The sequence below is a fragment of the Solenopsis invicta genome, chromosome 5, assembly GCF_016802725.1.
Source record: "Solenopsis invicta isolate M01_SB chromosome 5, UNIL_Sinv_3.0, whole genome shotgun sequence".
Taxonomy (NCBI): domain Eukaryota; kingdom Metazoa; phylum Arthropoda; class Insecta; order Hymenoptera; family Formicidae; genus Solenopsis; species Solenopsis invicta.
Genome location: NC_052668.1, coordinates 26,008,416 through 26,022,382, shown reverse-complemented (window position 1 = coordinate 26,022,382; position 13,967 = coordinate 26,008,416). Strand labels below are relative to the sequence as shown.

Sequence of the window (13,967 nt, the reverse complement as noted above, 5' to 3'; positions counted from 1 at the left end):
AATATTCTGCTCATGATTTACTAATTGCTAATTTTTACTAATCAAGCACGGAAAAAGCTTAATTATAGTTAGTTGCAACAGTAAAAATCTGTATGTGGCAGCTAAATTTTAGATATACATTTAGCTACTACATACAGATTCTTGCTGCTGCAGCTAATATTTTTTTTTCACGAGAGCGCACATACAGAATTAAAATTTGATCTACAATTCGGAGAATTCGATTTTAATTGGATTTAATCCCCAATTATTATGATCAAATTTGTATAACATAATTACTGTGTCGCGATCGAATTCAAGCTTGCCACAAGGCTTAAACGGAGACTTTAGAATTAAAAATTAATGGGATTCTCAGTCCTGCGCACCGCGGAATAAAATTAAATATTCATAATCCGACAGAGACAGTCGCAGATTGATGGCGAATAATCGATCACGTCGCAGCCAGCGAGTATCGGCATGTGGAGGTGCAGGGTGGATTTCCGGCGATCGGAGTCAGTGTTCGGTGATCGATACGGACGCCCGATTTCCCGTAGACGCTGAATGGCGCGACAGAGGAAAGGGGGCTCTCCGCGTCGTCGCATATCGCGGAGAGCTAATTGGATCGCGGATGTACCTAATCGAACCTAATGCGGGAGCGACCGAGAGACCGTGTCTCGGGCGCCGGTAACGGGCCATGAATTATCGATAAGCCACAAACGTCCCCCGCTCGCGTCTTCTGTCCCCGCTATCAATGAAGTCGCACGTGGAGAACGGCCGGTGCGTGGCCCGCGAAGACAACATAGTTGCCATTTCGATAGTGGAAACATGACTCTTCGGGCACTGGCTAACGTGACAGGTACACACGCAGTCTAATTAACCCTGGCCCTGCCAACAGCTGCAAAATGCACGACTGTTTGAACGATCGGAGGTAGCCATGTATATGCATAAGCCGTACACTTGCAAACTTTGAGAAAAGGTACAAGCGTCGTGGTGTAAAATCTTTGGGTGGAGTTCCAAAAACGGTTAACCTCCGATTTTGATGCAAAAGTTTTATTTAAGATTAAAATAAAAGCCCTTAAAGGAATCTTTGGCGACTTCTATAATAAAACTATATTTTAAGATAAAACAGTAAAATGTGTGTAAACATTTTCTTTCATATTTCTGTCTCAAATGACTTCAAATGGATTTTAATGTTGACCTTGGTCTGAAAAAGTCTAAGTCATTGACCTTTTCCATCGTTTGTTGCTTATTAAAATGTTAAATTATTAACAAAATAATTTTCATCAATAGATCTTAATTTTTTAAGATGAAATGAATTATATATAGTATAATGAAATTATTTTCATTATTAAGTTCTATTTATGAAAATTATTTTGTTAACAATTTTTTAACAACAAAGATCAATAATCCTGATCATTTTTAAGGTTAAAATTAACATTAAAGTCCAGCAAAAATTATTAGGTGTTGTCTGTATAAAAGAAGATAAATATATGTATGTTTATTTTTATTATTTTATGCAAAAAATGGTTTTATCATATGAATCGCAAAAAAACTTTCTAAGGGCTTTTATTTTAACTCCAAATTAAACTTTTGACAAAGTTTTATCGTGGTTGACCGTTTTTGAAACTTTATTCAAATCTTAAAATACTGATTTCACAAAAAGCATTACTTCGGCACAGACAGAAGAGGAAAATTTTAATGGCGTGCACGAATGTTTAACTTGATTGCTAGAATATCAAAATAGTTTGCAGCAACATTTATGCTTGGGCGTCCTACATAAATTATTTTTAGATCTGCATTTCTGCAAAAGTGTTCTTTGCGTGCACGTCATCAAAATTTTCCTAGGACGATCCAACATAAAATTATTTTCTGATCTGCATCTAGTTAAATTTTTAAATGCCGCAGTAAAAAATGTTCTTTCCGCGTGTAAAGAATGACATGTACCCGTCAAAATTTTATATTTTTCTATTTACTAACATTTTGTCTGACAGCGCATCTGTAATTCGCGCTCGTGTTTTTGAACATCCGCTACAATTTGTCGCTTTGTAACTACAATCTTGATATTGAATTTTTGAAAATGCGTACGTATCTCAGGAGCCATCGTAACCATTCTCGACTCGAAAAATTGAATTCCACGGAAATTCCATTACCTCGCCCAATACAATCAAGCGTTGATTGTCTCGGGGTATAACATCGAGCGTGCGCGGAAGTACACGTGCACGTACACAGACGCAGGTCAGGTAAGCCCTAACTTCGAACGGGGTCCAAGTCGCCAGATCCGTCGCCGCACGACAACATCACGTCCCGATACAAAAATCCTCCATTAACAAAGCAAATAATTCGCCGTATTTCTGTCCGCAGACACGGCCGAGCAACGAGCAGAGATGGATAAGATTGAGGGACCTCGCCCTGGAGAGCTCCGGCCAATACAAATGCGAGGTCTCCACCGAGGCGCCATCCTTCGCCACCACTTATCAAACTGCCAATCTGACGGTGATTTGTGAGTACCCACATTTCCTTCTTAATTGTATCACATAATATTCCGGAGAGACTCGAGTCGACTCTCAATGTAACAGACGCACAAAACCGATACGAGCCAATGTGCTGGCGTTACATTCTATTCGTCGAAATACACACCGATCTTCTTCCTACATTTACATTATTCTGATGTATCTATCATACTCAATTACGTAAATCTTGTAAATCGATTAAAAATATCTGACGAAGTTACTTTTAACGGATTCGAGTCCGTCCTAACCAATCCTTTTTTCGCGATAAATCCGTAATCGCGCGGTAATATTCTCCCGTTACGCGGAAAATCCTACACGGTCTCATTAATTCACGAACGCCCAATAGAGAGTCCCGCCTGCCTGTTTGAGTTACCGCCAACAATATCTGCCATTATGGAATATTTATGTATACCTGCGCGCGATAAACTATTTCGGTAACGCCCGCCCCCGTGTGGCGTTCTGTTTTATTGTAAAATAGTTGTCCACCGGTTTTGCACCGTCGACCATTCCGCACATCCTCGCGCCATTAATTCGTGTCTTGAGCGTTCCCACCCAAATGTACTTTTTAATTACACGCGCATTCGGCCGTGTCGTTGCGCTCCGTGCATGTACATACGTACGTATATGTAATGATGTTAAACGATATACAATTATTCAATTGCAATATTTCTCGATATTTCGTAATGCCTATCGCAATTGCGTTATCACAACGTTCGCGCAGAAAAAACGTGGATTTATTTTCTTTTAATAAAAGCTTGAACGTAGTGTTTGTTAAAAATTCTTTTGTCCGCGACGAAAAATATATTCTGCGGATTATGCGAAATATTGAATTTTTTTTCAAATATTTCACACGTTATAATACGTGTATATTTCTATTATTATTTAATATCCAATCGGGAGGGGTAGCATAGCGAGAAGATTATTTCTACATTATTTGACTCTCTCTTTCTCTCTTTTTGTGCATGAATCATAAATATAGATTAAAAATGTAATACAATTTAGTCGAAAAAAAAATATTCCACAGGCGCATGTAGCTCTCTTTCGTACAATTTTAATAATTTGGACATTAACAGACAATTAAGTGATAAAAGCCGCGCGTGGCCAGCCGAATATTTTACGATAACACACTTAAGCTGATTTCGTTTGCGTTTCCGCCGCTCTTGGTCGCCATTAAATCTGTATGTTTCAATTAACCATTTAATTATGTGCGTTATAATTTATACATGAATCACGTAAAATACGCGACCGCCCGCTTGTCAGTCCCCCCCCCGCCCCCCTCTTGAAACGATATTGGACGACACGCTAATTTGCTTGATTTAGCAGCTCGAGTAAAATCTTCGATAAATAAATCGACACAATGGCTCGATTTTGTCGGGGCATTCGCGGAAGGGAAACGACATTATCGCACCGTTATCGTTTACCGTCGCGAATCGATCAACCCCGAAATTTATTTTCGCCAAACACCTCCGTACGCGGACCGCGAGAGATCGATTAAACGGTCGCCATACGAACGCGCCCCTTTTCCTTTTTCACCCGTGGCAACGTGAAAGCCAGGTTTCGGCACGACAGGTGCCGATGAATAGGCTCTCCCTCCAAAAAATAACGCGTCCGCAATTCTGGCTATCGCTCGCTCGTGGCTTTCGATTCTTGACCGGGCCACGTAAATCACCCGCGAGTGACGAGACATGTCCAGGATAAAGCACTGGTATACCTATCGAGCAGACTGCCATATCATGGATTGGACGGTGCGGCTGTAAATCTGCGAAACAGTGTATGCACGGGAGCGACTTCGGAAATAACTTTGTTCTTCATTTAAACATTGAGATAGCTCGGTGCCACTTTCAGCATTTAAAGTATAATATTTTTTAAGTATTTTTTTTACTACGAATTGTATCAGAAGTTCAACAGATTACCTACAAAATAAAAAATCTAAAATGCATAATTGAACAATATGATATCAGACAATTAAAATTGTGAGAAGCCCGAGAAGTTGTAGCAGGATCTTAATGCCGTGAATTAAGAGATGTATTAAAATTAATAATTAGAAATTTCAAAGAGTTAAAAGATATTATACAGGTTGTGTACTACTGCAAAAAAACCGGTAAAAGCTGACATTTTCAGAGAAATTCTCTTTTATCCTGGAAAATCATAGATTTTCATGGAATTTTATCAAAACACATGGAAATTTTTGGAATTTACGTTTAAATTGAAATTCTGTCTCTATCTTTCTGACAAAATTATTACTTTTATTAGTTTTTCAAAATTTTTGATAATACAAAATGTCGACGAATTGATTAGTAATAAATATGGCATACACATATATGTACATTGTCGTGACTTGCAAATTCTTTTTTATCAAAAATCAGTAATAACAGAAGACAATAAATCATTCTAAATTTTTGTTTGTTTAATCATACTAAAAAAACGGCTTTATTACATCAAAAAATGATTTTATCATGACTGAGTGCGTTTTGATAAAATTGAGCGGAATTATTGGTTATTATATGCACTCGAGATTTTATAATTAGAATGTTTGATAAACTTTACTATAATTTGATAATTCGTATGTATAAGATTTCTGATTCCTTCATTTTTTAAAAATTATATTCTATTTTTTTTTAAATTATAGTGGATAAATCATTAAATGCTATTTAGTTTATATTATTTGTTTTCAGTACTTTTTTAAATTTAATTTCCAAAACTCAAATGATTTTTCTTTGTACGAGAAAAAAAAAACATTAGAAGACATAATCGAATAAATTTATTTCAGAGTTGTATAAACTTCTCTACTTTTACCTGGAATAAAGTTTCTGAAAAAACTAGGAATTTTTCAAAATTTGAGAGGGAAATTCACAGCCGGCATTGGTGTACAAAATTTCGGCAGTGGACTGCCGAAAAAAGTAAGCAGTGACCTATAATATTGACGGCATTGTCGTCAGTGGTTGGGGAGTGGTGAGCTCACTTCAGAGTCGGTTTTTCGATCATGGGGTTGAGCACAAAAATTTTTGAATACTTCGGGAAAGCTTTAGAATTCTTGTGCAGGCATTGGCGTATGATAATGGGCACGCGGTAGTGTTCATAATTGCATGGCATTGCCTTAATTTTAATATAGGATTGACGGCATTGTAGGCATTGACTAACAATAAGCATTGTCGGCAGTGTACAAAAATGTCGGCAGTGTTTTACAGCAATGCCAAAAATCGGCATTGTTAAAAACTTCTCTACTTTTACTTGGAATAAAGTTTCTGAAAAAAACAGGAATTTTTCAAAATTTAAGTACACATCCACGTATATAAAATCATATAAAAAATATTATTTGAGCTAAAATCTTGCTGTGATCATTACCGGTCTTTTTTCGATTTTATTAATTGTTTTATACACATAGGCGGTTTTAACCCAATTATAAGGTTAATATAAGCGAATTATAATATTTTAATTAAACGTTTTCGAAGAGCGAAACATACGTGTGGCAATTTGATCTTGTTAAATAAACGTGTAATATTTTAGACCAAGAAAACGAAACGAGAGGCGAGAAAGTAAAAAGAGGAAGCGAAAACAAGCCAGAGAAAAAAAAGAGAAACGCGTAACTGTAAAGTGAGAACACGGCCCGTCCGGTTGCGAGCCCTGTCGACTATGCGAAATTTGTTTCTGTCCGTGGCGAAGGTGGCACAGGAAACTGCTCCTCCTCCCTCCGTCTCCGAAAAAAAATTTACATCGTTTATCACGAAACATCATAAAAAAAAAATAAAAATAGAAAAAAACCACATTCCCACGCCGTCGAATATTTTGCGAGCCTATCTCCGTTTTCGATTTGCTCGAGTCCGGATTTGCTGGCGCGAACGTCGGAGATCGTGTCGATCGAATGCAGATTTTGCATGTCTCGTGAACTGCACGTTGTTCAATTGTTTTCTCGCGAGCATCGACGTTGTTTCACGTCATACTCGTAGTAGTGAAATTGATCGAGCTGCCCATCGGCGACGTCTGAATGGAACGGAATAAAATCTTTTTTATGTAAGGCTCTCTCTTTTTTTTTTATAAACGCGTCGACGTGTGTCGAAGTGCGTCAATTTTTTTTTTTCAAAACAACTACAACGCGTCGCGATGGAAATTGTTACGCGAACGCGGCCTGTAACGAGAAAAGAGTTTTCGTAAACACGATGGCGGTCCGTGTTGATCGATACGAGCGGAAAATTACGGAATCGCGACGTTTGCATAAAGTAATTGAAACGGCGCGAGCGCACGGCGCGACTGCTTCCGAAACACAATGAAAAAATTCGAGGTAGCCCTCGGAACGCTTTACGCGTACCATTCCGCGCCGGATTAGTTTTGCGATCAATAAAAGACACGTAATTTGTAAATGGCCTTTGTGCCGGCGCAATATTAAAAAGAAAAAGAGACGACGCGCGCAGCAAAAATATTATTCGTAAATGAATTCCGTGAATATTGCGCGAAGATCTTGCGGGGAAGATACAGGGAATTGTGCGTTGCCTCAATTATATGCGCCAGCTGTTCCTGGCGCAGAAAAATCGTTCCCCTTTTTTTTGTTTTCTTATTAATTCGAGAAAATGCGAGGCGCATCGCGTCACGCGACCGATAACGGGGGTTTCACGTTGCTATTAATATACCTAGTACCTGGCGGAATTATTAAAGACACAAGGAAGTCAAGTGCACGCTTCATCTCGTCGAATAATTTGCAGAATAAGAATTTAATATCGCCCGCGTACGCGAGAGCGTTTGCCTTGGTAAATTTTTACCAAGGCAAACGAGCATAATTTATGCAGTTGCGAAAAGCGCGACTCTCGTAGAACCGGCGCTTTATACCCTTTGAGGCCGCTGATATTTCTCATAATGAAGAGTACATATGACCGTGCGCGTATTTGAACAACATATGAAAGAGGGACATCCAGGAAAAATGTATAAAACGGCTGAGTACGCATATATCCTCGCGAACGCGAACAGCTTAATGAAGCGTCTTTCTGTCTGGGTTTACTAGCAATTCTCCGCATTTCTATACGCTCATGAAAAGTTATTTGAATGGAAACATTGTAAGTGAATGCTCTTTTTAGCGCGTCTTTTGTTGGACACGGAGCAGCGAGCGACTGCTTTTTATTGTTGCAACAACTATTAGTTTTATGCAAGGAAAGAACAATTTCGCTGCAGCGTCTAAAAATTTATCTAGACACGGATCAGAAAATGATTTAGCTTCATCAAAAATAATTATGTAGGACAATAATATTGCTACAAGAAGCTTTGACAATTTAGCAATTAACTTAAAAATCAATATAACTTTTTTAATGATTCGGCATAATTATTTTCAGATCTGTATTTCAGTAAAATTGTTCTTTTCAGAAAAAAAGTACGGTTTGAAATACCTAAAAATTTAGCTAAATTGCAGGTTGAAAATAATGTTGTTGGAATATTAAAATAATTACGAAGAATGTTTGAGCATGATGAACAATGTTGCACAAAAGTTTACACATTTATGCAATCAATTTGAGCATTTTACATAATTATTTTGACCTAACAAAATTATTTTCAAACTAAATTTCTAGGTAGCTTAATAAAATAAATCGTCTTTTCTCTGTTTCTCTCCTCATGTAAACGCTAAAAAAAGTTATTAACTTGATTAAATTTTTTTTTTCGTTTAACATTTACGTATTTGACTTAAACACATAAAATAATTGAACTTTAGTTTAAATGTTTATATATATAAGTTAACTACATATATAGTACATTTAATTTAAATTACGTAAATGTTTCAACTGAAGGAATTTAATCAAGGTGAAAAATTTAGTAAAATTAACAACTTTTATTCTGAGCGCAATAACAAATAATATAAATTTTTGTAAGCGTTATACGTAAGAAGCAGGGGAAACTAAGGCAATCGGGAAACCAAGCATAGACAAATTACTTCCTTATGCGAGATATTAAACTTTAAATTAGATAAAATGGTGCCGACGTTCCGTTGCATTCGGCTATCCAATTTTAACGCGATTAATTTCTTTAATTTCATATGCATGCAATGCATATGAAATGCACAATGCGTGTAACACAATTTTCGTCGCGCATACCGCAAGGCGGTATCTCGGCCATGTAATTTCAGAAATCTCGTTAGAGTATCGCGATGCGAAAGTGTATCGCAGACGCAGAAACAGAAGCATCTGTACCAAATCCGGAAGGCATGCTCGAACAGGATGGCGTTTTCTCTCGAGAAGATACAAACTCTTGGATTATACATGAGAGACGTCGGCGAGGATTTGGTCTTCTCTCGATCGTTCATCCTATCCGCGACACCCTTCCAACTCCTTCCGTCGACAACGTAAGTCGACTGACGAAAGAGGCAAGTTGGATAAAACCGGGGTTCCTTTCGCTCGATCCTCAAAGAGCTCAAATTCATTTATTAATGTCAAAACGAGCTGTTTTCGTCGTTCATTTTTTAAAGCGTTTCTCTGTTAATTATACTTTTAATCCAGACGTTATTATTATTAATGTCTTGCAGAGTTGCGAAGTAACGAGTTACTTGTAATGCCGTTACTGTTACAATTACACTGAAAAATGTTTGTTGAAAAACTAAAATATTTAGTCCGGCACATTTAACTGAATATTGAGTTGATTTAATTAATTCTTGATTAAATAATTTAATAATTGATATGTATGAACTGTACCTTTTTTTGTAGAGCTACATGATAGTTGAATCAGCTCAATTTAATTTAGTTGAACGTATCGAACTAAATATTTTATTTCTATTTTTGTTTCTCAGTGTACTCTTTTTGATAATAGATTGGTAACAGCAGTTATAACTTTTTTTTGGTAACTGAACAATAACGTAGTTATATTTTTTCAGTAACGAAATTGATAGTTATTTTTTATATTTTGAACCTATTTAAGATATAATTTTTGTTGTATATAATCCGTGTTTAATTTTTAGTCTTTGATTGGTATTTATAATTTATTGTTATATTTAAGACAATTTTAAATATATTTTTAAGATGTCATAAAAAATCGTATCGTTGCATACATTTTAAGAACAATTTTAAATTTTAAATTTGCATGTTAAAATTTTTAAGCATAAAATTGAAGGTGCGAAAAAGTATAAATTTCGCTTTATTCATGAATTTAAAACCAAACTTTTTATTTTGCATTTTAAGCATTTTGAATTATTATTTATTAATAATTAGTCATTGATAAATAATAATTAAATAATAAATAGTAATTAATAACTGATTAGTAATTTTAATTATTATTTTACAAAGAGAAAGACATTTTCCTTATTATTTTATAAATGATATAGTTTTCATTAATATTTTAATAAAAAAACAGAAAAATAAATCTTTCTGTTTAATTTTATTTTGTCTCAGTAAAAAGTAACGGAAAAACATGTGGATTGTTGCCTGACTAGCAAAAAGTAATGAATTACTTTTTAGATTTAGTAATTAGTAACGATAACTAATTGCTTTTTCGACTCGGTAACGAATAACGGTAATGAGTTACTTTTAAAACAAAAATAAACTTTTTCCACCCTAATACTAATGTTGTAAAAAGTTTTAATGTTTTAGCAACCAATTTGAGCGTTCTACATAATTATTTTGATGACTTAGCAAAATTATTTTTAGTTAACCCTCTCTCTTTCTCACTCTGTATCTAATTAAATTTTAAAATAATTTAGCAAAGTCGTTCTTTCATGAGGAACAAAATTAAACAACATGTATCGTACATTGGAAAAAAATTTGTTGACTAAAATTTTTAACTTGATTAAATTTCTTCAATTCACGTATTTATGTATTCGAGTTAAATATATAAGTGTTTACATTAAGTAAGTAAGCGCTTAAATTAAAGTATTTTATGTATTTGAGCTAAATAAAAAATACTTGAACTATATAAATTAAATCAAGTTGATAAATTTGACAACTTTTTTTTCTCAAAAGTAGTAAAATATTCAAGGAATAATCACTTACCCACACATCGATGAGCGGCTTCGCAGTCGTTTCTCTCGATCAATCCATTACGGCGATTCCTACGAACGCTTCGCGGCGTTCCTCGATACACCAGCGACATGCTCACACTGGCACTCGGGAATAATAACAACACGATCCGAATTGTTGGAAAAAAATACAACATGCGCATGTTACAAATCCCGTACGTCAATTCGACGCAATGCACAGTGCAAGATTTTAAGAATTATTTCTAACTGATATTTCGGTTTATGTTCAAAATAAAAATTTATGATATTTTAAGGATGCAATTATTGAAAATACTACTTTTATAATTTAGTTAAAATTGCTTGATTATTAATCGTTTAAAAAAGGACTATAATGTAATAACATGGACGTATAAATAATCATCACAAATATTACCATTATAAATTATGAAAGAAAAAACGTATGTGCAATGCAACAAAAATACTTTGTTTAAATATTTTCGATTTTCATACAATCCACAGAATTTCTCAATTTTTCTAAACTGTAAATTAATCTAGACTAAAAAAAAATCTTTAATACAAGTTTAAAAAATTTCTGAAAAATTCAGAAGTATAATTAATAATATTATGATAGAATGAAAAAAAGCATTTTATTATTAAATAATCAAGCTTAATATGTACTAAGTATTGTAAAAAAGTTCTTGCTTGCTTTCTATAATGTTCCATGTTATGTATAACAGTGATATTGTTTGTAATAATACTTAAACAAAGTAAAAAAATATATCAAAATCTACTATGCTTCTCTGCAAAAATCATATTGCGAAAAATACTGATGTTTCTGCTGATTATTATTATTTGATTATTGCAATACTATATTTAATAAATAACTTTTCGATTTAGATAGCTGAAGTTAATCGATACATACATTGAACATTTATTTTTCGGCCGACTTTCTCTGAGATTCCTACACTGTGCGACGGGAAGTGATCGCCATCGACCGGGCGACAGTCGTTTAAACGAGACCGACTGGCGCGCTCGCGTTGGTTCGCGCCTAACTTCACTCGGCACACCCGTGCGTCGCGATGATTCAAGAAGGAACGCACCGACAAGATGGCGGGCGGCCGTTTCGCGAATACCGCGCACCGGCGATCGCGCTTGATTCGTCCGCGACAGTGATCTCTCGACGTTCCACTCAACGCTCCTCGATTATTCCGATGCTGCCCGATGTCCTGGGTGCTAAAAATCGTGCGTACGACGTTCGTCGGATGAACTCTCTGCGAGAGGTAAGACTAGTAGGAGACGAACGGGCGCGCGGAGCGGCGGATTATGAATAACGAAAAACACGGTTATTCGCAGTTGCGCGAGCCCGAATAATACATCAAAACGAACGACTCTCGCTAAACGCGGCATTCGCGACCCTCGTTCGTACGCGAAACTCGCTCGGGACGAGTAAAAAAGACGCGGAAACGCGGAGCGATCGCGATCCCGCTACGCACCGGCGAAACTGCACTGGCGTGAATGCCGACGAATCTGACAGCGAGTCACGTGACCACCGTGCAGTGCTGACTTCGCGCGCTTATTTTGGATTTAGTTGGCATAATGATTGTAATATAGTTTTGGTTTTGTAAAGTCCACTTTGCATGATCTGTAATTTGCGAAAGAATTCAAGACAGAATTCTATTTATAAATATATTAAATTTATGAATGTAATGATATGTAGATGAGAAAAAATTGTATTATACGAACCATAATTTGATGTAAAGTTATGTATAGAATATTTGATTGTAAATAAGTAACTTGCTCTCAGGACCGAAATGTTACATATTTTTCTCTTTTTTTTTTGGTTTAAATTATTGATGTGATAGTACGTTAAGGTGTAGTTTATGTCATTTACAATTTACGAGTATTTATATTATGCACTGCGAATATTTCATACGTTTTGTTATAATTTTGGTTATTCACATATTTTGTGTATTATATAACGTATAAAATTATAAATAAAAATCCGTTACGAATTATAAATCGTGTGAAATGGACTTTACGAAACAAATATTATAATCATTACGTGGCTTCATGATGTAAAATTGTATTGTTTTTATTAATTTTTACAAAAAAACATTAAAAAAGAATTTTTTTGTTTTATTCAATTTGTTTTGGTATTAGAAAAATAACGAGAAAGTAACGCTCATTAAGTAACTAGCAATAATGACATTGAATTTTTCTTTAAATTAGTAAAAAACTAATAATGAGATAAAACTAATAACATATATTTTGCAACTCTCATAAAATTGCAAAACAAAGATTCTCTTACGTGACAAAATATTCTAATAATTTACTAATATCGAAAGATTTCATGTTCAACATAAGAAGTCGCGTCTGCGTGAATTATTATCACGAGATCCATTATTCAAAAAGACAATTTACAATAAATTATTATCGCGTGCTTATTGATTATCGGTGGCACCTAATTAGCGATATATTCCAGGTAGCATGTACAGCAATAATGTCAGCCACGTACATATATTGTCGATCGATAGCTCACAGACAATGCCGGAAGTAGATCATTTTCGTTATAGACAGGCACAATTTGCCATTATGTCGCAGTTTAACAGATCCGACCATTCTGACATTATACGATTACAATTCCATGTGTGCATTAAATATCGCGATTTTTCGTCCCTCGTTACGGAATCCCAATTATCAAAATGAATTGAAAGGGACAATGTTAAGAGGAAGATAAAACAGAATATAATAATCTATCTTCTTTCTTTTAATCCTTTCAACTACTTTCTTCTTTTAATCCTTTAATCTTCCCGACTATTTTTCTACCGCCTGAATGCCTGCCTTTTTACTAGATTAAATTATTCGGACGTCGAGGTATCATCTTGGACAATACTCAAACGAATCTTCTATTAAATAACGTATAGATAAACTTCCCTCGTGCTAAATTTTGATCCTGTAATCAATCGATCGAACTAGCGACTATCGAAACCAATTCCAAAATAGTGGAGAAGCAACGTTCGCTGGTTTTTATTCCACGCGACGTCCGAACGGTAAATCTTCGCGTAACAAACCGGTGGTTTTAACGGGGAATTTACGGGAAACGCAGAACGAAGGTATCGATGTGCGATCGTCGAATGAAGTCGAGTAGGTATAAGTTCGGTCGAGATGCATAAATGGGATGGATGTAGCAAACGTCGGCGTTACGCACCGCGGCGAGCACCTCGTTACACTCGCGAATTGATACTCAATTGATAGAGGATGTACCTTAATGAAAATCAGCCTCGATCAAAAAGGCGGCAGCGATGGGGCGGGGGGAAATGGGGAGCGCGACCTGTGCTCGTGCGCACGCGGATTGATCATTTGTGGCCGACGCGTGATTGCTTAATTAAAGCCGATAGCACTTCCGCGAGTACAATATTGCGCGCGATTTCGTTTCGGTAAATGCCAATTTAACCCTCCCCATAATTCGAGCCAGAATCGGAAAAAGTTATTTGCAGCCTGACAGGGCGACAAGAGCGAGCCGCTATCTGTGTCAATAAAAATTGGTTAACCCATATTGT

General features: G+C 35.8%; 1 protein-coding gene across 2 annotated transcripts in view; it reads left to right on the top strand.

Moving 5' to 3' along the window:
* The window catches only part of LOC105195292, a 264,833-nt gene that overhangs the window by 42,566 nt on the left and 208,300 nt on the right, over positions 1 to 13,967 (top strand). For both annotated transcript variants that reach the window (XM_026131018.2, XM_011160664.3), the window contains exon 3: positions 2,338 to 2,476. In XM_026131018.2, coding sequence (XP_025986803.2) covers positions 2,338 to 2,476 — 139 coding nt within the window. The remainder of the gene's footprint in view (positions 1 to 2,337; positions 2,477 to 13,967) is intronic.